This window comes from Camelus ferus, chromosome 3 (genome assembly GCF_009834535.1).
Source record: "Camelus ferus isolate YT-003-E chromosome 3, BCGSAC_Cfer_1.0, whole genome shotgun sequence".
Lineage (NCBI taxonomy): Eukaryota > Metazoa > Chordata > Mammalia > Artiodactyla > Camelidae > Camelus > Camelus ferus.
In genome coordinates this window covers 56,184,361-56,212,293 of record NC_045698.1, presented here as the reverse complement: position 1 = coordinate 56,212,293, position 27,933 = coordinate 56,184,361, and the positions used below count along the sequence as shown (strand labels likewise).

The following is a 27,933-nucleotide window of genomic DNA, read 5'->3' as shown; positions in this document are numbered from 1 at the left end:
ATTTCTCTCCTGTATATAAAACATGATTTCTGAGTCTAAAGCTGGGAGACAGCTGTCGGAAAACTTAAAAAGAGGGAGAGCTTGGGTTCCCAATGTGGAAGTAGGCGTCACTGAATAAAAACCCTTCTCATTTTGCAAATGGAGGTGTTCTTGCTACCTGCTCCCTTATCTTCCACATAACTTAGAGTTTCCAGTCAGTCCATCCTTTCAAAAGAGAAGACTTGGTGAAAATCAACTTACAAAGAGACTGAAGAAACCACACCAGTTAAGTATATTAATCGATCTAGTGTTTCATCAGATAAGTAGACAATCGCTGATCATTTGAAGTCAACAACACAAAGCAGAAGATCCAAAATCAACGCATAGAATAACTGATACAAGACTAAGCAAGCATGATTCGTGGAATAGAGAGAACTTTTTAAAAAATATTTTAATAAGAAACATAAAGAAAATGATATTCATAAAACTAGAAAATGTCACTTTGAAAAAGTTTATGGGTATGAAAAATGTGATTAGAAAAAAAAATTTAATGTAGTAGAAGAATAAAGTCAGAGAAATCTTCCAAAACTTAGATCAAAATATAGTGACGTGAAAAACACAAGATTATGTTTAGCAAACATGGAAAACCAATTTAAAAAATTGAACATAGGACTAATTTTGTAGATCCAGGGAAAACAGAAATTGGAGAACAGTAACAAATAAGTCTTCATGTGAAATAAATTAATTAATACCAACAAAATGAACACAAAGCAAATGAATATATCCAAACAAATTCTAATGAAATCTGAATATAGAGAAAAATCCCAAAATCCATAAGAAGGGTAACATGTTAACCCTAAAGAAGCAAAAATTGGGTTGGCTTCAGACCTCTCAAACAATGACAGTATACATTAGAATTAAATAAAGAAATGAATGTACCTTTACATTTCTAGGGATACATGAATTTGAACTTAGACTTCTTTTACCAGCCAGATTTTATTCATGTGTAGGGACAATTTTTAAGACAGCAATTCAAAATAATATTTTTCTTCCTCCTTTCATGAAAATTACCTGAAGATGTCCTATGGCAAATGAAAACAGGATATGAAAAAGAAACAGCCTCCAATAAAGAATAGGAAGGAAGAAAGGAAAGAAGGAAAGAAAAAAGGAAAAGAAGTCCCAGGAGGTAGCTTGCAGCAGACCTGGAAAGCAGTCAGCCCAACTCAGAACGAGAAATCAGAGGACTTAATGAAACTGTCTTCAAGTATCATGGAAATAAATTTCAATTAAAATACAGAAAGATTGTGATCATATGGTGGATATGTTGATATTTCTGTCAACCAGAAAAAAAAAATTCAGGAAAAATAAGAGAAAGAGAGGGGGAAAAAAGCTCTGTAAATATGAAGCATCTAAATGTGACATGATTTTAAGCAACTGATAGAATATGTTCAATATTCAAAGGAAGTCCATCTGACCATGATGCTAAAACAGTCTCCATAATATGGCACATTTTGGGGAAGCAGAATAACATTTTTCTACTTGGTTCTGCAGTGAAAAATATTCATATAATCATGTTATTGTAAATGCTCTTCATTTTCCAATTCTTGCAATCAACTAAATACAAGACATTGGATAATTAATATAAAGATGGCATTATCACCCCAATTCTTCATCCCTTCATAAATCCTCATCCTTTGTCACATGTGACTTTGGATCTTCCTGTAAAGGAGGAATTTATTTCTCTCATTCCTTAACTTTGAGTTTGGAGATGTGACTTGGTTTGGCCAATTGAGATGAAGTGAGGTGATAGTGAGCCTCTTCTGAGCCTAGTCCTTAAGAAGTCTTGTATGTTTCACTTTTGTGAACTTCAGTTGTCACATAGGCGAGATGCAAAAGATAGTTGCTATACCCTCAGCTTGAGTCCCAGAATGATCACACAGGGGGCGAACTTGAGCCCAAACCTCAGTAAGGAGCCAAGTATGGCGAGATCTTTAGGTCAAAGCCAAGCTCCTCCATGAAGCCTGTTGAGATCTCCTGACACCAACAAAACCCCTCACTGAGACTTGGATGTTGGGGAGATAAATACATGCATGTTGTGTGCCATGGAGGTTTGTGATTGTTACACAGAACTGTAGCTTTCATCAACTGATACATTCACCACCATAGAACAGAATGTGTTGAAAAAACATAGATAAAATTTTGATAGTGAAAAAAATAATAGGACTATAGAAGCAGGAAAGAGACATGAAAAGTGATATATAGCCTTAATGTCTAAAGCTTATGAACAAATAGTGGGTTTAAATATACTGGTTAAGATTGTAAATGTAATCAGTTGAAGAAGGAAAATAATTAGATAACTAAGAAAATTCAGAAGGCACAGAGAATAAGAGGAGGTAGTTTCTGGAGATCATTTTTTCATTTGTATAATGAGTTACTATTGATAATGAATAGAATAAAAGCCATAGGTTAAATACTTGTAATCCACAAAATTATGTACATATATATATGTAATATGTATTTTACGTTTTATTTAATATATATGGCAAGTAGATAAAAATAAAGTATCAACTGTATTTAATTATGTATGGTTACAGCAGCCTCTGTATTTCTTAAAGATATGAATTTATATAGATAAGTGGTAGTATCTATAAAGAGATCTACAGGCTTCAAAATGTATTTGTATATTCAGTAAAATAGATTAATCAGTAGATCTTGGTCCTTCTCTATCTCTCTGTGATTTAACCAAAATGCTTTAAATACTGTGGTACCCTGGGTATGGATTTTACTTTGGAAAAATACTAATATCACTTCTGCAGATAACTCTGTAGTCCATTTAAGTTAGACTGCATAGGTCTTTCTTCATCCCCTGAAACACAGAAGGAGATTTAACGAGGGTAGGGAAGTAAGTTGCTGTGTAAACTCAAATCAAACTGAGGGCCAAATTAAACAACCAAATTAAGTAGATGGGGTTACACTTACATTTACTATTTACTGATATTTAGCCCATTTTACGAGTGATTGGATTTTATTAAAAGGAACTAAATTATTTTTCTGCATTAACCTAATAATAGCATAACAGCAATGCAGTTTCTAATCAGACCCATTCTGCTCTAACATAGGACCATTTGTTAATGTGCTTGTTATGGAAATAGCCAATTATTTTAATCAGGTTCATTGGAGATGATGGAAATTGTTGCCCTGAAGGCTTACTTTTACTATGTGAAATTACATGGTAAGTGATTAATGGAATGGAGATCTCCATCTTAGTGTATAGTAAAAGAAATTAATAATAAAACCCTCCTTTTATATATGTGTGTGCACATGTGTGTTTAGTCAGACCTCTCATTTAGGAGCCGAGAGAACTAGAGAAAATTATTTCATGATTTTAATATGAAAATTACAACCTCTTAAATAGATCCTAAGAGTGCAGGAAACATACACATCAATATACTTTATGAACTTACTGCAGAAAAATTTCTGGGAAATAATATCTATTCGGGAAGGTATGGATAACTCCAGTTATAGTTTAATAATCTTCATATTTCTGATAGCCATCTGTATCAGAAATAAATCCAATCTGAAACCAAAAATATATGAGCAATAGAAAATCTTGCTGTTAAACGACGTTTTTTCCCATTCATCTTCATTTAAGGCTTCCTGCAAAGCCTTCCTTGAGTGATGAATATCACCTGCGAAGCAGGAGGTGAACTACTGTGAAAAAACAGTATTTTTGTCATTTTTATGAATACAGCACCTTCTATTAGTATGTTTTATTAAAGTGCTCTGTCTTTCCACTAAGGCCTGCCTCATCTCACTTGGGCAGCATGGCTCTCACTTCGAGGTGTAAGTATAAAAGAAAACAAACCCTCTCTGATGTGCATTTGAGAAGGCTGATGTCCCTCATTAATTCTGTGGGCCTGCCTTTGTGATACAGTGTATGTGGGATGTGTGTTTGTGTGTTCGTGTGTACATGGATTCATGTATGTGTGTAGAGCTGAGTTCACAGATGAGAAATAAGTGAGTCATAAAAAGAACCTTGACATGATCACTGCCTTCAACATCTCTGTTGAGACATAATTGCCATCCAATACAATATAACACACATATTTAAAATGTACAATGTGATACATTTTGACATATGTATCCATCTATCAAGCCATCGTTTTAATCAAGATATTGAACATTTCCATCACCCCCAGAAGTTTCTCCCTACCCCATTGTAATTCCTTCTGTCTGTCCCTCCAACTTTATCACAGATTACTGATTTTCTTTGTCTCTATGAATTAGTTTGAATTTTTAGAAATATATGTAAACAGAATTTATAAGTATAGTCTCTTTTTTCTCTGTTTTCTTACACAATTATTTTGAGAATCATTCATGTTGTTATATCAGTAGTTCACTATTCTTTATTGCTGAGTAGTACTCAGTTGGATAGATACACCAATATTTAACTAGCTGTTCGCTAATTGAATTGATTGATATTGGGTTGTTTCTTGTTTTTGGATATTACAAATAAAGCTACTATGAATGTTCATACATGTCTTCAAATGGACATAAGTTTTTACTGCTCTTGGTTCAATACCTAGGAGTGGGTTGGCTGGATCATGTAGTGTTTATGTGTTTAAATATTTGAGAAACTGTCGAACTCTTTTCCAAACTAATTGTACTGTTTTACATTCTGATCAACAGTATATGAGAGTTAGTTCCTCCACATCCTCACCAACACTTGGTATATGATCAGTCTTATTTTAGCCATTGTAATAGTTGTGTAGTGGTATTGTTTTCGGTTTTAATTTGTGTTACTCTTTGACAAATGATGTCAAACATCTTTTCATGTTTACCTATCCATTTTTTTTCATTTTTCTGAAGTTGAAATATTTTGCCCATTTTTTTTGAGTCATTTGTTTTCTTATTGCTGAGTTTTGAGACTTTATATATTCTGGATACAAGTGCTTTATCAGATATTTGATTTGCAAATACATTTTCCCGGTCTGCAGTTTGTCTTTTCATTCTCCTAAAATTGATTTTGAAATACACAAGTTTATAATTTTGTTAAAATACAATTTATCAATTTTGGTGACTCATGCTTTTAATGTCATATCTAAGAAATCTTTGCCTGAACTGAACCTTGAAAGATTTTATCCTATACTTTTTGTAGGTTTAGGTTTTATTCTTAGATCTCCAATACATTTTGAGTTAACTTTTGAATATGGTATAAGATATGGATCTGAGGTTTTGGTTTTGTTTGTTTTTGTCATATAGTTATTTAAATAGTTGTTCTGGAATCATTTATTGAAAAGACTACACATATCTACAGAACTACATTTACAGTTTTTGTAATCATGATGTGATAATGTGTGGTTTTCCTCGTGTCCTTTCCATGGGATTTGCTGAGTTGCCTGGATCTGTGGATATAGTTTTAGTCATATTTGGAAAAATGTTGGCCACTATCTATTCAAATATTTTTCTGCCCACTCTTTTCAGGGACTCTAATCATATCTCTTTTAGGCTGTGTATCTATATGTGTGTGTTTCCCAAAATTCACTGATGTCCAGTTTCTTTTTTTTTTTGGTCTGTCTGTATTTTATTCTGTAGTTTCTATCTTAAAAATTTACTAATTGCTTCTTCGGCAGTATCTAATTTGGTTTCTTTTTTTCTAGTGTACTTTTCATCTCACATATTGTAGTTTTCATCTCTATAAATTCAGTATAATCTCTTTATATTTTCCTTGTCTGCACTTAACATTTTCAATATGTGGAATATAGTTATAATAACTATTTTAGTATTGTATGCTAAATCTAAAATCTGGCTTGTTTCCTGCTTTTTTACATGTCTATTAATCTTGACTGGATTACGGACATGAATTTTACCTTGTTGAGTATTAAATACTCTGTAGTCCTATATATCTTCCTAAGCTTAGTTCTCTTACACAGTTAAATTACTTGTAAATGGTTTGATTCTTCTGGGGCTTACTTCTAAGATTTGTTAGATGGAACCAATGAGGTGTTTAGTCTACAACCGGAACAGTTGTAGAACTTATCTGGCTTATTACTAGCCTTTCTTTCCTAATGTCCAGTGCCTTGAAAACTGTTGTCTCGTATGTTTGATCTCTTTTATTGTTTTGGTTGATTCTGGCAGGAAGGCAAATCTGGTCCCTGTATGACATACTGACCAGAAGGAGAAGTTCTCTTGGATCCTGTGTTGTCACTTTTAGTGAAGAACATAATGTCAGTTTGCCATCCTTAACAATAAATATGGGAAAAAATAAAATATGAAAAGTAGTGAGTTGTAGGCAGCAGTTTTTGGCACTGAGGAGTGAGTTGGTTGCTGAAGCAGATTCTTCTGTGGTAGCCTTGAGTGTCGGCAGATATTTTGTTGCCTCTAGCTCTGCCAGGCATCCAGGGATCCAGGAAACCTCCTCGAATTGTGTCGCAGGATTCTGGGATTGAGGGCAGTGTAGCCATGCAGCTCTTTCACTTTGATGAGAACGGAAATGCCTAAGAGTGTTAACAGGAGGATTCTCTGCGTTCGCCAGCCATAATGTGCGTCTGTCACCTATAGATTTCAACGATCTCTCAGGCGAGATGTATAGAGAGTCAGTGAGCTGCTTTAAAAAAAATAGTAAATGTCACCATTTTAGAAAGCAGTGTACTGAGAGTATCTGTTGAATTATCCCATTCAGTGGATCAGAGTTTCCATGGGCTTTGCAATTATGGGAATAAATACTATCTTCCATGTCCCTCCAAGGAAAGGCTGCTCTTCTGTAGAATATTGATGAAAATCCTACCCACTTATTTACTCTGATGATAACCCCAAAAGTAGACATACATGAGTACAGAAAGTCTCATTAAAAATTTACCTGCATTTTCCTCCTGCAGCATAATCAAGAAACAGTCTACAGAATAATATAAATATGGATTAAGCTGTATTATAAGAATGTGGATAATTCTTTTTACATTCCTTAAAGTTTACAACACATTTTTTCTCGCAAGTTACCTCATTTAATTCTTACAGTAGCTTTAAAAATATAAGAATTAACCGTTTTAGACATCATTTTTAATTATGCCTATGATATAAAATTTCAAAAAATATTGAAATGTAAAAGCAGGACATATTCTTATTGTATTACCAGAATATCTACTTATCTGTGAGAGTTTGATTTATAGAGTAATTTTTAAGAAATTATTCCAGAGTTATGTAAAATTATTTTTCCATATATACAGTTTGTATGTGTTTATCAGTGCCTATTATTCTATTGCAGCATGGCCTATATACTTTCAGTGGTTCATCATTTTTAATTACTGTCTATTTTTTTTTTAACGTCATGGTCATTGAAGAGAAAAATAATTCAACCTAGTGAGTTGAAAGTAAAAGCCTCTCTTGGTAAAATTATACTTTAAAAAGACCTATTGGTGTTAAATCTTTCTACTTACAATTTGTATATGAAGTGAAGTAAGTGCTTAACTGACAGTTTCATCCATATTATATCTTCAAAAAGACTATGAATTAAATTGCTGACAGGATTGCAGATTGGTACAAGCACTGCACATCCAGTTGGGCATTATCTACTACAATATGTAAATGACTCAGCCATTTCATTTCAGGGTAAACCCAGAGAAAATTCAATATGCTTATGTACAAGCATGCTCGTGGATGCTTTTATTTTCAGCAATAACACAAGTGCCATTAACAAGAAAAAGGGAAATGCATCGTGGGCTATTTTATAGTGAAGTATTATAAAGCAGTGAAAATGAACTCACTGCAGCCATCTGTGAAAACATTGTGAGTGAAGCCACAAACAAAAGAACACATACTGAATGGTTTCTTTTTTTACTCCCTACTATTAGAGTTCAAATACAGGCAAGAACAGAAGATGCAGTTTAGGAATGCATATTCAAGTAATGAAACTCTAAACCACATTAAACATGAGCATGTGACTGGCATAATAAGCAGGAGCTCAGTTACCTTTGTGAGGGATGGAAGGGAAGTTGTAAATGGAAAGGGCACAGGGAGGATTCTTGGAGTTTCGGCACTGTTCTTGTGCTTGGACTCCGGTGGTTGTTACACAGGTCGTCTCTTAATAATTCATCTAACTCGATGGTTGTGTGTACTTTTCTGTATGATATCTTGCAAATAAAGATTTAAAAATACTGTGGATTGTCACCTTTGAAAAATGAATATTTCTACTGTACAGCTATAAAATATATCCATGTTCTTTGTAAAGAAAGAAACAGAAATAAATGGGTTCTCTCCATCAGAATGTAAAGTGAAAAATCATGTATAAAAGAACGTAGGGACCAAAGAAATACATTTCTAAATAGACAAGCAGTTGTGGACTTTAGGAACAAATTTAGAACAGATGCCCATGAAGCCCAAACCACTTAAGAGTTTGAGAAAAATTGCTAAAAGGAATAGAGGAATTGGAGGAAAAAAAAGTATTCCAAGCTAAGACTTTAGGAGTGGGGTCTTTGGCCTAGAGCAGCAATACTAATATTACTCGGACATTATAAACGTTTTGAGATCGAGGACCGTGTATTACCCTTGTCTGTCTTCCTCAGCACGCAGACTGGTACCTCGAAGGCAAGTATGAAGGGAAGCTGAGGAGGGAGTGTTCCTGTTTTCCAGTGGTGCTAGAGGTAACTGGTGAATAGTACAGATTTTTGAGACACATCATCTGGGTTTTAATCTCAGTTTTACCACCCCTGTGGCCCTGAGCAAGTTATTTACATTTTCAATGTCTCAATTCTGTCATCTGTAGAACAGTTATGCTAATAGTAAGTAGCTCAGAGGGTGTGATGTTATATACGAAATTCTTAGAACAGTGTTTGGCACATAGTCCAAGTGGGTGGATGTGCTAATTGATGTCAATCAGTTGTCATCCTGGAGAGCTGTTTGTCCATACTTAATACAAGTTACTGGGTTATTTTTAAGAAATTAATTCTAGAGTTAAATGAAATTATTTCTCTGTATGTGCAAAATATAAGTGTGTATCAGTGCCTGTTTTTCTAATTGAACTATAGTTGCTTTACAGTGCTTTACTTTCTGTACAGCACAGTGATTCAGTTATACATACATATATATATATTCTTTCTCATATTCCTTTTCCAAGTTATTACAAGATACTGAAATTAGTTTTCTGTGCGATAACAGTGGGACCTTGTTGTTTATCTACTTTATATATGGTAGTTAGTAACTGCGAATTCCAAACTCCTAATTTATCCCTCCCCCTTCCCCTTTCCCCTTTCGTAACCATAAGTTTGTTTTCTATGTCTGTGAGTCTGTTTCTGTTTTGTAAATAAGTTGACTTGTATTATTTTTTCTTAGATTCCACGTGTAAGTGATATCATATGATATTTGTCTTTTTCTGTCTGACATACTTCACTTATTGTGACAATCTCTAGGTCCAACCACGCCGCTGAAAATCAGTGCCTGTTATTTAAATGTGGCATTGCTTACATGCTTTTAGTGGTTCATCACTTTTAGTATAAGTTGCGGGGTTTTTTTAAGTCACTGTCATTGAAGAGAAAAATATTTCAGCCTCATGAATTAGAAGTTTTAATTCATTCCCTTAAAAGTCTCTCTCAATAAAAAAAATATATCTTAAAGTGATATATTGTTGTTAAGCCCTTCTGCTTATGACATGTATACGAAGCGAAATAAATGGTTACCTGCAAGTTTCATGCATAGTATATCCTCAAAAATATTGAATTAAATTGCTGAGAGGAGTGCTGATTTCCCCATAATTTCTTTATGTCTCTTTGTAATTCTTCTCAAAATCTTAAGTCGTTTGGGCTTAATGGGCATCTGTTCTAATTTTATTCCTGGAATCTACAGCTGCTTGTCTATTAAGAAATGGATTTCTTTAGCTCTTGCATAGCCAAAGTATACATGCAAGCGTAACTGTATAAATAATACATTGAAGCTTACATAGAGATAAACTTGAAAGATTATGAACTGCTTTGCTGAATTCAAGCAACGAATTTTAGTTTGAGCAAAAGCCTGCGGAAGACTCATTTGTCAATAATGATTTTCTACTGTAGGTAGTTTTCCTTGGGGGTCTGCTGAATATAGAAAATGGAAAGCATGACCATATGCTGAAAATTAAAGTGCTTATATAATAAGAAAGAAAGAAAATACGGCGAAATCATATTCTAGTTGACAATTCAAGGAAAATTCCCACATAAAATACAGGATGCTCAGGTAAATTTGAATTGCAGATAAACTATTTGTTGATAAAATATGAGTGAACTATTGCATGGGCATTTTGTATTTTTATCTGTTTAATCTGGCAACCCACATATTAGGAAGTCTGTATGCATTTCAAACCAAGCTAAATGTTTAGATACACACTAGGGTGATCATGTTACATGGTCTGAGTGATATGGACTCAACATAAATTTCCCTTCTGACTTCTGAATTATTTTTCCACAGTGTTACTTACCAGTGATGAAATTCTAGAGTGAATGAGCTCTTTAAAACACAGATCTCTTCAATTCCATTCCACACTTCTTGAATTCTCTATTAACTCCCTGATATCTAAGGACTGAACTTCAAACTCCTTGATTTGTAAAGCCATAAAAATCTGGTCCCAGACTACCTAGTAACCACCATCCCTAATAGTTCCACACACATAGTCACATGCATATCCAGACAATAAAAGTGTTCAGTTCTCGCTGAAAACATTGTGTCCTTTTATGTTCCTTCTTATTTTAACACATCTAAAAATTGCCTGCATATCCTTTAAGCAGCAACCAAGTATTACCTTCTTTAAGTAGTCTTCCACATCTCCTTTGAGCAAAGCCATTGCCTCATCTATGATCACAGGACGTTTTGTCCATAATGGTGTATTTCACTATATTATAATTTTACTATAGTATAATATTTTCATAGTTCACTATATTATAGCTATTTCTCTGAGTAGAATTATGGAAGATGAATCTCTCAGAACAGGAACTCTATCTGTCCACTGATGTATTTAATTATATATTTTATTTAGAGCCTGATTGATAGAAGGTGCTCATCACAGTTTTAATGAATGAATGAGTGAGTGAGTGAACGGATGGGTGAACTCAACCATGTAGATCATAGCTTTGCTTCGCATGTGATTCCTGTCTCATTTAGCCAGTTATGGGTTTTTTTTTAACTCACTGTAGAAAAAATCCAAAATAATTGATCATTGGTATTGAGCACTAAAAATAGAGAGCTGCAAGCAAACTAATTTAGCATGCATGTGACAGAATAGAGTGATTAATTTTGGATAAAACATTATGAATATGCAAATGTATATAAATTATACATAGTAAAAATAAGAAATTGAAAAATACATGACTTTTACACTTGGAACCAAGAACTATGGGACAATGAGAAGTCACCCTCAGATAGGTAGAATAATGAGATGTATATTAATTTAGAGAAATAACTTTTCAGATTAATTACTTGTAACTTAACATAACTCAGAAGCATTTTCTCCAGGCAGCTAGACTCATCTAAAACTCAACGTTCTCTGTCTTGCTAGACTAATTAATGATATTTGAATTTTCTTTGAGAAACTGTGCATTCATTCTCCTGTTAGAGCGCTTGTCACTGTACACTGTAACTGATTATTTTCTGGTGAATCTACTGTACTATAAGAACCTTGAGAAAAGTAAGGGAACATGATATATTAATCTTTGCATTCTTAGCACCTCACAGAGAACTAAAGATGGTTGAATGGATGGATGAATAGATGGACTTCATACACAGAGGTTCTACACAGTGTTTGGCAACCCTGACTATCCTTAGAATCCCCAGGACTTCTGTATAAACAATATTACTGCCTCCATTCCACCCAAGTCCATTTAAATCAGAATCTCTGATGTGGAATCTTTGCATTGGTATATTTTAAAAGTTTGGGCTTTGAGAAGGACTGTTGTTCTAAATCCATTTTCCTCTGTAGAACCCCTTTAGAGGTATGCTGGTACACTTGCCCTAATCAAGGGACTCACTGTGCAGTACAGTTGATGACTCCTCAGTTCTGTCTTACCAATCAACACATACGTACTGCAGGATAAGTTACTCTGCTGCATGCCCCTAAGGTAATGTTCTTCGAGATGGTTTGCTCTTCAGTGAAAATTTTTACAGAGACATTGGTTCTTTTTGGCTTCTACTGCGTCTTTCTTGTAGCTTTTATTTATGAATTTTTCAAGGCCTCAGATATTTGAAGTGTAGCACTCTCTTGATTGCCCCTCCCCCAACCCTTCTTCTTTCTTCCCTGGTTTTGGCTTTACAAGTATCCTGGAAAAGCTATTTTATCGTATTGGCCAAATACCTGACTAAGGCAAATAAAACCTTTCTGAATTAATTTTATATGGAAACATCCTGGAGAATTGGGCTGTAGCTGGATACTAGTAGCAAATGTTTTGAATGAAAATTGAGATCTCAAAACGTATGTTAGGGTGCCAGGATCCAGATAAGCCTAGAGTATTATCTTTGTGAGTAAGCAGTGATGAATAAATACCTCTTGGATTTTTTTACACTATTATTGGTAAGTGAAGGTTATCAATAAATTATTATAAAAGGTTTGTGTGTGATATGTTCTGATTGAAGAATGCTCATTTTAATTTGCCACTTTAAAATGAATTACTAGTGATACAGCAAAAGGCCAGATCAAAAGGAAGTTCAGTCACACAAGATTAACAATATACTGACTGGTTCCAGGGATGATTGAGAAATCCTGTAGATAATTCTGATTATGACTGAATTTATGATGAAATTCAGTATCTGAGTAGGGGGACAGAATTCCTAGAAATTCAGTGTAATTTATTCAGCCTTGAAAGAGAAATTGAAAAACCACAGACTTTAGATAAGAAAAAATAATAAAAAGTCAAATTTTAAAAGGCAATCACTCACCAGAGGCCTGGAGAATATTTAATAGCTAATGGGGAGCCCAGGGAAGACCTGTTGTTAAGGATCAAAAATAGCAGGCTCTTGAAAATAAGCTCTTGCCAGCTAATTAACAGTCAATAACAATATTGCAGGAGGAAAGACTGCTCAAGGGAAGGGAATAAGGAAGTCGAATTTATCTTTGCAAAGGAAAATAGGCTTAATTATGGTGTCCTTTTAATATATCAAAATGAGGGTGCTCAGCCTGAGAGTCAGTTGTTCTTTCTTGAAGCTCATGGGTCCTGGATGTACTTGGGGATGTAAAGAGATAGTTTCGTGATTAAGTTGCTTTTTCTCCAGTCAAGAGGAGGTCACATGGATTTCCATCCCCAAGAAAGAACGGATATCCTCGTCTAAATGGTGGGCAGTATTCGAAATATCCTAAATCAAGTTGGCAAAAGTAAATCTAGTGGAGCTACTGGGGTCAGATGGCATCGACACAGGAGTCTGGAGAATCTTGAGGGTAAATTGGGACACTGATGGCCCAAGAGTACAGCCTGCAATCATTCCTATTCTGCACTTGCAAAGGTGAGCCAGCTTTCAAGCCAAGCAATTAATTAGTTATTTAGTTAATCAATTAATTTTGAAAGTTTGGACAGGATGCCTTAGCAAATCAGACTCCAAAAATCTCCATTTCATCTCTGGCCAGCTGGTGGAATCTATCATGAAGAAAGGAATTACTGAATATTTAAGTATAATTATCTGAAAAGAAGCAGCATGATTTCTGTGGCAAGAAATTATGCCCAGAGAAGCCATGGTTTTTTTAAAAGCACAAAGAAATGAACTAGCAAATATAATTTTGAATTTTCAAAAACTCTCTGACAGCCTACCACCCAGAGTCAATTTCATGAGCTTTGGGCCTATAATTTGCATGATGATGGATCAAAAAACACCTAGAAAAAAAGACGAGAATGCAGCTGTGTGGAAGTTCATGCGTACTCAAAGTGACCTTAATGAATCTGTGTTTTTCAATTACTGGAGGAGACTTCCCATAGGGACATCTCCAGAGTATGTCTGGGTTGGCATTATTTATGTTAGCAAAAAGCCAAGCCAAAGGGAAAAGACTACCAACACACCTTTACAAATCTGCATAAGGTGGGCTAAGGGCGACAGAAAGAGAATGAGTTATACATATAATATGAATAAACCTGTGTAAGTAGTTACAACAAATCTAAGGGTCTGGAAATCCTTGCAGAGTACTTCTTTGTTTCAAAGATATGCACGCTGTTGTGACCAACTATCTCTTCTCTTCTCTACCTCTCCTTCCTTCCTTTACCTTGCTTTTTAATTCCTTCACACACACACACACACACACACACACACACACACACACACACACAAAGTGCATTGTGAGTTTATATCTGGAAATCCATGTTCAGCTCTAGTCACTACCTCAGTCAGCTTGAGGGTGGGCAGCAAGGTTTTATGTTCTCAGTGAGGAATCAGGACTCTGCTAGGTGTCTTGATAATAGAATCCAATTTTGAATGAGGCCATTTTTTTTTTTTACAACAGTTCTCAGAAAGAAGTTATAGAAGTAAAAACCTCAAAAATCATAGCTATTATTATTAGAAATGAGCTATAAAAGTGGCCAAATATGGAAATTCCTATTTTATATGAGGATTGCTATGCCAAATTTTTCTTAGTTATAAAACAATTTAGTATATTTCAGTATATTTGGAATAGATCAGGACTTTTTTCTGAAATAATAATGTCTTGATCTATGACAAAGAGAAATGTACATGCAAAGGAGTTTAACCTTCATTTCATTACATTTTATTCTGTGAACATTTGTACCTACTCTTTAATTAAACATGATTTATTCAGATTGAGATCTGTTTTCATTTAGATTGCTTGCAGTGTTAATCACAGTGCAAATAACCTTCATTGCTGAAAGAACTCTTGCATTATACTAATATATAAACGTTTCAATGTAATTCTCATCTGTGGTGTGTGCCTACATGTTACTAGATGTGAATGGAATGTTTTACTTATTTTGCTACTGTGTTAAAGTCTGTAACTCATTTAATATAACATTTATATTTTTATGAATTTAGATAAACATAGTTTTTTGAGTTAAATTTTTTTAATGCACAAACAAGAAGTCCATTTCTTATCACAGACTGAGTATGGATAGAAAGCATTTTGACTTCAGCAAATGCAATTCCAGTTTATTCCATCTCATGTTAACTTCTTGATAAAGGTGTAACTGTATTGTTAGAAACAAATGTTCTTAATTAAAACTTCTTTCATTGATGATTATAGATCTGACCTGATGAACAAATAGAAGTTCAAAGGTTCAAAGGTTGATGTGGCTTAATTAAATTCACAGGTGCTACTTATTGTGTAAAGACTTGGAAGAAATAAGGTAGAAAAGAACAACAGTGCCTGAATATTCTTAATAGTATATATTAAAAACTCTTGATTGTTCGACCCACTGTGAAAACTTCCTTCTATTAACATTTCAAAGAAGCAAGAGCTAGGTTTTATTTTACCGGTGATATAGTTCAGTATTAAATTTAGAAATGTTTTGAGTACCTGAGAATTAATATGTATAGGTACCTATTAGCATCAAATCCTGGGTGGGTCTCTGTCCTGGCTGGCTTCATTTATTTCTTAAATCCATCCCACGTATGGCTTCACAAGGGCCTTCTAGAGTACGGGGATACAGAGGGTGCCATCCCAGCCAGCTCCAAGTCTTCAGTGCCAAAAAATAAAGGCCAGCTTCTTTATCTGACCCTAAGGGTTCATGGTAATCTGGTCCCCGTCTACATCCTCAGACTTGGTTCCCAGCACTCCCCTTCCCACTCTCTGCTCCAGACTGTGCTATTCATGAACTGGACACATTGTCATACCATGAACATTTGTCTGCAAAGGTGTGACTCATCCTGGATCCCTGCTTGAACATATACCACCATCCTCATCCTGTTTTTATTAACCCTAATTAAAACTTTCCTTCAAGTCCAAGATAAATTCTATTTCCCTTATGTGGTCGTTTCCTAGACATTAATATTCAGTTTCTTCCCTATAAGTATTTAAAAGGTAGCTTTTTATGTCTAACTTTACAAAATAAGGCAATACATTCTTTAAGATAGGAAGATTAAGTAGGAAGATTTAACTTCTTATCAACCACTGACGTTATTCTCACCTAAAACAATTGCAGTAGATATAATACAGGGAAAGGCATGTTAGTCATATTCCAAAGTAGCCAGCTATTGCCACTGCCTCGCACTGAGCTGGCAAGAAAATGCGTAACACAGTGATTTTTGTTACCACTTTCAAAATTTGATGGAAATATTTTGCATGTTGGTCCAATATAAATAAAGACTAAGTGAAATTTTGTAAAGACTAAAAAAGAACTAAATATTTCATCAGATTAGAAAAATAAATAAATGACATATTCTTCCTTTCCCTTCCCTTCCTTCCTTCCTGGAGAGTTTTAATGTCAAATATTTGGGAGTATATTATATTTTGTAGTACATAGCTATTTTTAAAAATTATCAGAGTCTGATTTTATCCAATTATTTGATGTTATAAAGTGCAAATTATTTAGATTCTTTTTAACCACAGTCATGAATTGTCTTCACTCTAAATCTGTAGCAATTCACCAGAAACTAAAAAGGATGGCTTTCAGAGAAAGTGATCACCTGCCTAAGGAAGTTTAGAACAAGCTTTGCCGTAAACTTAGAATGAGGGTAGCCATACTGCTTCCAAGAGAAGATGTTGTTGAGAAGAAAGAAGTTAAAGGAAAGGGTAAAATAGGGGGTTTCTAGTATTTTGTCCTTATTTGGTACTGAGGGAGCAGTTTAATAATCATATTGTTTTAAGCACTGTGAAAAACCAGGACTTCGGAATACCTTTTGATACATTGTAGTGTATCAGAAGGCACATTACACATTTGAAATAATTTTTTTTCAGATTGTAGCACTATTTTGTTAGAAATTTCATCAAGGAACATTTATTGGGCACTAGTGGTCTTCCAGATAGATTTGTTGGGGTACAGAGAACAGTGCAGGACAGGTGCTGCATTTGTAAAGCTCACAGACTGACTCGGTGAAAAGGTGCAAGACACATGAACAGAAAGCCCGTAAGTAACACCATCTGAGTGTGTAAGCAGGAGTTGTAGTAATAAGAGCAGAGCAGGAGTTCAGCTGAAGTAGACGACAGGAAGAGACAGCACGGGGGAGCAGTGTGTGCCCTCTGACTACAGGCCTACCTCCCACAGACCCTAGCGTGTGCTGTGCTTACAGGGAACGGTGTGTAAATATCAGTGACTGATATCTGCCTGAATTAGTCACTATTTCTTTTTTTGTTCAAAATCCCATTTGTTGTCTCTGTTGTCCAAAATTAGCATGGAAATTAGTATAACCTGCTAAATGCTTTATGTTTCATGTGATTTTGCATCAGGTATAATAATATAGCAAAGGTAAGTCCCTTTAGTCACCCTAACTTTAGAAACCCTTGAGTGAGATTAGGAAGTGATCATCATTTGCATTTATTATACTTCGCATGTAACGAGCTTTAGCTATTAACTTTAATTTGCTTCTCATCACATTCATCAAGGGTGAACTATTTAGAAACTAAAACATCTCTGTCAGTTAGAATTTTAATGAATTAAGATGAAAGGAGACAGTGTTAATTGGCAGTGGTTGCTGTAGGGGAGGTTTCTAGATCGTATAAGTGAGACCAATTCATTTCTCTATCAGGGTTAATTTGTTTGATTTAATTCTAAGGATACACTGCATATTTCCCCAAACTATTCATATTTACTTTCTGGATTGGAGAGTGGTTTAGTTTTGTTGGTCTTTTATTTGGATTCTCAATTCCACTTCAACTTGATTTAATTTGATTGTTAATAAATTGTCAGTTGTAAGCACTGTTTGCATTATTGACTAGACACACACACACACACACACACACACACAAAACCTAATAGCATTATTTTGACTTGGTTTTATTTGGAATGCCTAAAACCTTCCAATAACTAATCATTTTTTTCCACCAATAATTCTCTTCCTCTGTTCTATGTTCTGCAGATATAAATGAATGTGAAGCTGAACCTTGCAAAAATGGTGGAATATGCACAGACCTTGTTGCTAACTATTCCTGTGAGTGCCCAGGGGAGTTTATGGGAAGAAATTGTCAATACAGTAAGTATTCATATATACCTGAATATATATATGTATATATCTTTATTTGCATAACCTCCATCTATTATGGAATCTGGGTCAAAGTCAATGTAATTTGCTTCCAGAGTTCATAATGTATTGAAATGGTACATGTCATACTTGTTGTTAATGCTATCCATGTACATATACTCTCCAGGATGGGTGTCACTTAGAGCATGATAGGCATAGGAGTGGTCACCTGATAGTCTCACAGGAGGCCAGCAGTTCCTCAGAGAACCAAGTGCATCTCTCCCATGAGCTCCATTTACACTTTTGAGTATGTGTATGACCTAAATTTCCCCCAGAGTGGATACTCTGGTTCAAACAATAAATTCAGGGCATTCTAACCAGATAGCCTTCATCACAGATAAAAAGTAGAGATTAACGAAGATTCACGTTGAACTGGCCTATACATTGGTAAGAATTTTACGTGCTATTTATTTGTCTTCTTGGAAGCCTAAAACAGTAGGGTCTTGAGACAGTCGGGTCAGGTTATAGGACAGTAATTTCCCTGAAGTGTTTACAATTAAGCACAAAGCATCCCTCAAACTAGGGAAAGGTAGTTTGAGGATTACAAACAGGATTACAGTCAGTGGGAGGAGACCAGAACTAGGTACAAATGCATGCTAATGAGAACAGTAATTATTAATTGTTGGGCACTTACACAAACTTCATAGAGCTACTGCTTTGATGTATATACTATTACAGCATCGTAACATTATGCAGATTCAGAAGGCAGATGGGGATGAGAATTCAGGTGCAAGAGCTGAGACACGCAGGCTGTGTGCTTTACCCACGCCCTCGTGGTTAGTGACAGAAGCAGGACTGGGAGGAATCTATAATCAGGTCTTTTGAGTCCCAGTTCAACATATTTTTCCATATAGAGTTGAACAAGATAAACGTGAAAGCACCCTCTATCTCTTCTCTCCCTTACACACACATACACACACACGTACACGTACACATTCACAATCCACCCCCTTCTGCTTTAGCCAGAGTAGCAATTTTATTTCTCACCTTCTCTCTCTTTCTTCCCCCTTACCATTGTTACTTCATAAAATAAAACGAAAAATTAGTGAAGAATTTATTTGGGTTTTATATATAAACAAAATGATCATCTTGGGATTCTTACCACCCTAGTCCTGAAAAACCTTATTAAGATAATGAAATTTTGACTATCAAAGAAATACCTCAGATTGGGGGGTAATTTTTCTAGGCTTTAAAGTAATTGGAGAAGGCAATTGAGCATGAGTTAATAAAGGAAGCTTCAGGCAAGGATGAATGGAAGGAAAGGACCGTCTAAGTAAGCAGGTTGATCATACAACCAAATAGACCAATAGCTACCCAGTTATCTAACCTAGCAAACTTCCTATAAAGCATTTAACTGACCACTCCCCAAGTTAACTTAAATTCAGATTCAGCTGGTCCTGGGCCCACCCAGGCCCAGCTCTTGTGTCCTTTTCCCTTTGGTTCACGGGACTTGAAGATGGCTGCCTAGTCAGCCCTTGCCCCTTGTCCTGACCGAGGAGCACTTAGACATTCAGTTGGTTGCCTACCCGATAAGAATTAATAGAGACCTGGACGTGAGCTAGAATTTGAAATTGATGAAGCCTTTTCATCCCAGCATCAGAAATTTTATGGAGGTCACCACCTCTAAATATGCCCCTGGAAAGAAAGAAACCTAACTGATTAGAATGGACATATTGAAAAAGACTTTGGACTTAATTGTCACCAGTTTGTGTCTAGTGTCTTCCAATCAGTTTTTGCTGTTGTGTTTAATTAAAATTCTTTGTTTTTCTTTGTAGTATATTTATGTTTGAACTCAGACTTCTCTCTGAACATGAATGTGGTAAGTGAGGTACCTCCCTTAACTTATCACATGCTCTGACGTTCTACCCTTTCCTCTGTTCATCTCTGTGCCCAGACAGAGATCAAAGAGAGTCACCTAACATACAGTTTAAAATACGTTCCTAATGGGGTATTTGTTTTTATTGTTTTGATTTATAAGATTGTGTAATGAATTCAGAATCCTGATTCTTCCCATTGTCTAGGTTTCTAAGGATATGGTTTTGCTTTTCCTGTGGTTTTTTAGAATGTTTAGGAAATCTAGAGCAAGAAAGTGCATCTTGCCACAGTGATGATTTAGTACCATCCACTAAGAACTTAGATCCTTCACTTACTGCAGGGCATGCAGAAGCACCTGCAGGTTACAGGTGCCAGCTCGAAGCTGACTGAGTTTAGGATCTTGGGAGTTGACATTACATAGATTATAGCCAATTTGCCCACTTCCGCTCTGAAGTAAGATTGATAAACTGTCTTCGGGCTTTGTATCATGTCCCACAGGGGTACCACTAGGTCAGCTTTCACCTGCACTAATGGCAGGGAAGCCATTTGCTTTAGTAGATATCTCATGACCGGGAGAAGGGAGAGTGATGGAGACTCACTGCTGGGTGGGTCAGAGGACACTCGTACCAAAATGATGTCATCTTGGTGTTCAAATCCAAGCTGCCTTTAGTCTCATTTGGGGCTCCTGCACTCATATTTCTTTACTTACTCCACTTCTCTCTTATTTGTACTGATGGGTTAATTAAGTTCTGGTATATTTTAAAATGAAATTCTCAGTGCCCCCCAAAATAACAAATAATAGAAGATGTTGCAAAGGAATAGAATTAATTTTGTAAAATCTATGCAAAACAGTAAACTATAAACACAAATAATAAACTGGGGACATATTTACAATAAACGTGAAAGGCAGTATTTCTCATCCTTAATTTATTATATCTTTCAATTCAATGAAATTAAACATAACAACTATCATTTTCTTAGGCCCTGCTCCAGCCGCGCTGGCCTCCTTGCTGTCTCTGGCAAACACCTGGCACGTTCTTACCCTAGAGCCTTTCCTTTCCCTTCTCCCTTTTTCTGTAATATTCTCTGTTATGAACACTCCCATGCTTCCTTCACGTCATTACATAAAAGATATCTTCTCAATGAGGCTTTCCCCAGCCTCTCCACGTCCCTTCCTCAACGCTCCGAAAACACACACTCGTCCCCTTCTCTGCTATAGTTTTTTTGCTTAACATTTAATCACTCTGTCACATTTTTACTTTAATATATTGTCTATGATTGTTTCTCCCATGGAGTATATTCCAGGACGGTGAGATTTTGCTGTTGTAATCACAGTTGCCAGAACAGGGCTGGCATACAGTAAGTGCTCAATAAATATTTGCTGAATGAATGAATGAAGCTAGCACTCTGAATTCCCTAAGTATAGGGATAATATCTGATTTCTCTTTGTTCTCAATTACCGTCAAGTCATTTTTCACCTGACTTTTCATTTTTAAGCAGTATTCTAAAGCTGCTTTTGCCAATATAGTAAATACAATCTGCTATATTATTTGGTACTCAATAAATGGTATTGCCAGTTGAATTGCTTTCCTTCAACTTGATAAAATCTTTTATAACTCTCTTTTGCAGTGGGGTTAAGAGAGGTAAATAGGGACATGTTTCTCATTTTAGGTCATTTCTACATGCAGACATCTATATGATATATATGTACATACACACCATATCTTCATTATCCATTTATCTGTTGATGAACCACTAGGTTACTTCCATGTCTTGGCTATTGTAAATAGTGCTGCTATGAACACTTGGTTGCATGTATCTTTTCGAATTAGAGTTTTTGTCTTTTCCAGCCCAGGAGTGGGATTGCTGGATCATATGGTAACTCTTATTTTTAGTTTTTTAAGGACCCTACATATTGTTCTCCATAGTAGCCAATTTACATTCCCATCAACAGTGTAGGAGGGTTCCCTTTACTCCACACCCTCTCCAGCATTTATTATTTGTAGACTTCTTAATATTGGCCATTCTTACTGGTGTGAGGTGATACCTCATTGTAGTTTTGATTTGCATTTCTGTAATATTTAGTGATGTTGAGCATTTTTTCATGTGCTTTTTGGCCATCTGAAATATTTTTAATATTAATGATATACTACATTTATAAAACCTAAGTATGCTTCTTCATTTTCACTTAAAGGCAAGATGTTTATGTTGAGATGCTACTTTAATATTATTTTAAAAGTTATCTGAATTCTTTATTATAATGTATGTTTTTAATTAATATAGCTATTAAATACCTTTATGAGGAATAAATTTCTAACCCTATCTATTATTATATACCTAATTATGTGATCATAATTATTATGCATATCAATCACTTATTAAACATTTTTAATATGTTTTTACATAACAATTACATAACAGTGTAATTATTTCAAATGTTAACAACACATGTTTTAATACTTGGCAAAGACTCTGCCTGTTATTTTCACATTATTTCCTAATGTTTATAGGTGGGTTAAGGCAATCATACATCTGATTTAAATCATTTCAGTTTAAATTTCCAGATACTGTTCATTTAAGTTATGATTGACTTTGCCAAATCTCAGTTACTTTTAGTTTTATTTTTCATTTGTTTATTACAGGAGATTTGATTGTTTGATTAGTTGTTTATTTTATTTAAAGTTACTTTTGATTAATAGATAAAAATTATTTAGATGTTTCCATGGTATTTATTATAGTATTACAGGTATTCTTCTAATTAAACTTCTAATTTATGTTCCCTTGTTGCTTCTTAAATGATACATGCTCAAGTGTTCAGATAGCCATTTTCATAGACAGTTTGAAGGGACAATGATGATGAACTGGAATGAGGAATCTGTTCTCATAAGAACAGGTTTATGCTTTGCCATGTAGGTTTAACAGAACATGATATTTAAATTAAAGTGAGTACAATAGAAATTGATAGCACTTTAGTTTACTAATCTAAAAATAAGTAGAATTGTTTTCATTTATTGGGCCACGTGACCCACAATAGCCATATACATTTCCCTCCTGGGTGTTTAAATGTGACATGATTAAATTTCAGAAATGGCACTCAAATTCATTTCCATCACTAATACTATTTCTGGAAATTAAGATAGTCACCAAGGGAGCTCTTATAATACAACATCCCTGAACTATTATGCCAGAAAATATCGAGACGGGGCTGATTTCAGAGAGTTTTATTAAAAACGAAAGCTAAAATCTTCAACTGAAGATAAAGTGATGTTTCTAAATGCCAAAATTATCCAGTTTTTTAAATTTATAAAATAATCTAGGTAATTCTATAGCACTTTAAGAATTCCATCTATAAAGTCCTAAGGACAAAAGGTGATAGATAATACATGTGAATATGGTTTAAAAACTATAAATGAATATTTCTGTATATTCAGTTTTTTTGAGCAGCTATACCTCTTTGAACCTTCATTACAAATGAGGTAGTATTTACAAATACACAATCATCTACAATGTATACTATATAAATGCACATATGTATTCTTTTGATATCAGGGTGTGCTGCCAAGTACATCTGTACATACGTAGGCTTATGCAGTGAAAATTGTTAAAGTATTTTATGGATAAATACATGATGTGATAATGTGTTTTTATATGCTCAACACTTCATTATTGCTTTTGTAAAGACAAATTTGTAAAGAAACACAGTCAACTTACCTAAATATTTTGTCACCAATTTTCATATGATAGTGTTGAGTTTAATTTAGGCTTTTAGTATGAGCCCAGCTCTGTCCTAAGGACTTTAAATATTAATTTATTTGACCCTTTAACACTCTTTATCATAGATTCTGTTTATCATTGGCTCCATTTTACAGAGAAAACTGAGCTACTGTGTGATTACGTAATTTGCTTAGATTCACAAGGCTGGTAACCTGCAGACCCTGGCCTTAACCCCAGGCATTGCAATGAGTGCCTGCTCTCCGAAGCATGACACCCTGCCCCTTGGAGAACACTGTAGATTACAGTGTACACTTAAAGAATGTTTGCACCTGAGGAGTGCTCTTGGCGAGGGGTGGCAGAGTTAAGAGGAAAGGGCACTGGCTTTGCATTCAAATAGAAATGGAGTTTAAACTCTGGCTTTTTTCATTTGTAACAATAGGTCTGAACAACATTAGTTGCCCTTTCTGAGCCTCAGATTCCTCATCTGTAAATGGAATGAATAATACCTTTTGGTTTATATTGATGGGCAGATTAAAATTAATAGCGTATCTCAAATACCTAATAAATTACCTAGGTCGGTAAATGTAAATAAACAATTGCATAAATAATTAAGTAGACAGAAGGATCCTTGAGTTATTTGAAAAGCTGATGCCAGTATGTTCCACTTTTCCTTTTGTTACAATTTTGTGAAATTTAAAATTTTTAAACAACTGCCTATCCTTAGTAACTGTGTGTATTGAGAACAAAATGTATAGAAATTAGCTTTAATGCCTTGCATAATACCATGATTTACAAGTACATATTTAGGAAATCCAGTGGCATTAACATAATTTTAATAAACAAATATTATTAATCCAACCAAAACCATTATATGAGATAGGAGTTGCTTAAATTTTTTTAAAAACATGGCATTATAACATACTTCTGAACCACAAACACCTAAGTTCATTTCTTTACGTTTTTATGTTTATAATAATTGTCAGCTGTCACTGTTAATTTGATTAAGTACTTCAGTGAATTGTGAACAGAGACTAACTGTGGAACAAATATTCCAGTATTTTCTTATACTATGTAGATAGTCAAAGATTATAGTTTTATCCTATATAACTGTAAATTCCTTCTCTGATTTATCCAGGTATGACATGGATCCAAAAGCCAAATATAAAGAGATTCTGATTAAAATAAAGAATGTTAAAAAATCAGAGGTGTTTATAAGGAAGTAAAAATAAGAATTAATATACACATGAATTTAATAAGGAAATTGCATAAGTCCAGTGTTATAACATAGTGAATATATTCCATTATGTTGTCAAATAAACTTAGCCACAAATATTTATCGAGTTTTTCAATGCATAACTATGTACAAATTTTTCAGAACATAAATGAGTTCATTTACCAAATTGCATCAAACAGTAGCTATCCTCTGGAGCTGGGACAATAATGGTAGTTAAATTCAGTTCCTTCTCTTACGGAGTTTACAGATCAGTGGGAGAGAAAAACAAGAATTACATAATGTCTAAGTTTAAAACATGATGAGTGCCATGAATGAGGACACCTGTTTTGTTTTGGGGAGTTTAAGGACATGGCATTTGAACTGAGGCTAGAAGAATATGTAGTTAGTACTAAACAGATAAAGGGCTGTGGAAACGAGAATTTTACAAGAAGGATAATATTCTCAAGGATAAACAGACCCTTTGTCCTTAGAATCTTAGTATTAAGTGTATGAATTCCGATTGCTTTGTAATCATCATGTGACGAGATTTGTAGGATGATCAACTTACATTTTAGGTTTTGACAATATGGGATCAAGATCAATTGATGACAAGAATATTTATATATTAAAAACCCATCTCATAAATTGTGCTTTTGTGCATCCACAAGGGATTTTTAAAACACCAAAATAGAATTTAACTTTTGCAAATGTAGCAAGAAATCAAAGAAAAGCAGAGAAAAATTATCATTAATGCTAATTCTAGTTTTATTCCAGATTTAAAATATCTGCTCTGTTTTAGAAATTTGAAATGGTATGCTTTAGCAATATTTGTCTTTGAAAGCATTGCCTAATATCAGCGTAAGATTACTTTCCTTGAATAGATAGAATAGGAATTAATCCAGAATGCCAATAGGATGTGACAAGGACAGCTTACCTCGGGCTGTCACCTTTTGTGAACATAAAAATAATAAAAATAAGGAAATCGTCTATGAGTTGATGAAAGGTTTATATTCAGGATTAATTGTATAATGTTAAATCCAAGATATATAATATTTTAAATCTACCAATAAATATATAGAGAAATAAGTGGAAATAACCATAACTATAAATACTTGAGTGTAGATAATCATTTTAACTTAATTCCTGACATTCTTTTTAAAGATACTACAATAAGTGAAAGAAAAAAAAACAAAAAAAACAGAATACTGTGCAAGTGTATCGGTAGCCCTCAAGGAAAGACATGATTCCAACATTACTGTAGGATGAGGTCTTTGCAACAATAAACACAAAAAATTGACTCAGTGACAAACCTGAATTGAATTTTCTGTGTCTGACATGGAAGTTCCATCTTCAATCAGTTCCCTCTGGGTATATTTTTCCAAATTTTGCCCAACAATTTAGTACAGACATATCACACTTTGAAAGTTCACTTGCTGTACCTTAAAGTGATGATCTAATAAAGGAATGACAGAAAAAATATCTGCAGAATGCTCAGATAGACCCCCTAGGACTTACTAAATACATCTAACAAATTCAATCAGATTCTCATTACCTGACAGTTTTGTATCTGACTGCAAATAATTACTGAAACATCTAGTAAGACCTTCTTGATTTTCAAATTATGTTAACATTCCCATTATGTGGTAACCTGCATATATCCAGGGATTAAAATTTAGTTTTTGCATTTATTCTCCAGGCTAAAACTCACTCTAATATTTCCTATCTCAAAAACAAAGAAAGATAAAACATGCAGAGATCAGGAGAGTTTGGAAACAGGGTAACTTGATTTTTCTTCATAACATTTAGAATTGTAGTATATGATTAAGAAATATTGTACTTTTCTCAGACTGTAAATATCAGTCTTCTCAATAATCACCCTATCCTCATTTTTGTTTAAAAAAAAAAAAGGGAAGAACCCAAGTAAAGTCTGTACATTCCAGAAAAACAAAAATCTCTATAAGAAAACTACTAGAAAAGAAGTCATCCTAGGACTTGAAAGTTAGAACATGATTAAAATGTAATTTGTAGGCTAGTCATTATACTGTACTTCTTTTACCATCGCATTTTGGAATGCTTAGGTGAAATTTGACTCTAAATATCAAAATGAGACTGAAGTGGTTATTTTGTAATGGGGAAATGACAGGCATAAACCACTGTAGTTTCTGCTTTTATCAGATTCACTGAACAGCAGAGATAAATGCTTTTCTCAAATAGGAAAAAGAACAGAATATAGATGGTTTCTGATCTTTTACCAAACATGCACAATTTTCTGGGGTTTCCTGAAATCACAGAGTTTCAAAAAGTTGCAATAAAATTTTACTGGCAACCATGGAGCTGAGTTGGGCAGAAACCTAGTACCTGACAGGCCCCTAGCTGTGGTTTTCTACTCCATCAGCAGACTTGGAAGTGATGGCTTCCAGCAGCATGTAACACGAAGAGCCATGTACGTATTTTGAGTTTGATCTTCAAAGCAATCTTCTTCAACTGAAGGAAAGGGGCACAACAGATTTCTTTCCTGTGGAGGTATATTGAGTTGTACGTATAGTTGGAAAGGTAGGACACGTCCTGAGAAGGTAGGACAGCTGGATATTAAAATGCAGATGATAACTCAGGGGAGCATTGGTAACACAGATTCAGATTCGGGAATCAGATGAGAATGGTGAAGTGATAAGATGGAATGTTAATACTGGTTTGAGATTTGCAAATATTAACTTCTATATGTAAAATAGATAAACAAGTTTCTTCTGTATAGCACAGGGAACTATATTCAATATCTTGTAGTAAACTGTAATGAAAAACTATATGAAAATGAATATATGTATGTATATGCATGACTGAAACATTGTGCTGTACACCAGAAATTGACACATTGTAAACTAACTATACTCAATTAAAAAAAAAAAAAGAATAAAGGGTTTAAGATCAAGAGCACTGAAGATAGAATTTAAGACAGGTGAAGAAATCCTGTCTGCAAAGGGGCAGGTAACTAAAAAAAGTAATCAGAGAAATAGAGAATAAAGCCTTAGAGAGGGTAAGGAATAAATGTTTCCAAAACAGGAGCTCCTCAAGGAAATGGATAACTGAGAAAAGACTTT

At 34.5% G+C, this 27,933-nt stretch overlaps 1 protein-coding gene across 2 annotated transcripts in view; it reads left to right on the top strand.

The window, feature by feature from the left end:
- The window catches only part of EDIL3 (EGF like repeats and discoidin domains 3), a 394,119-nt gene that overhangs the window by 207,271 nt on the left and 158,915 nt on the right, over positions 1-27,933 (top strand). For both annotated transcript variants that reach the window (XM_032475466.1, XM_006178645.3), the window contains one exon: positions 17,935-18,048. In XM_032475466.1, the coding sequence (XP_032331357.1) occupies positions 17,935-18,048 (114 nt within the window). The remainder of the gene's footprint in view (positions 1-17,934; positions 18,049-27,933) is intronic.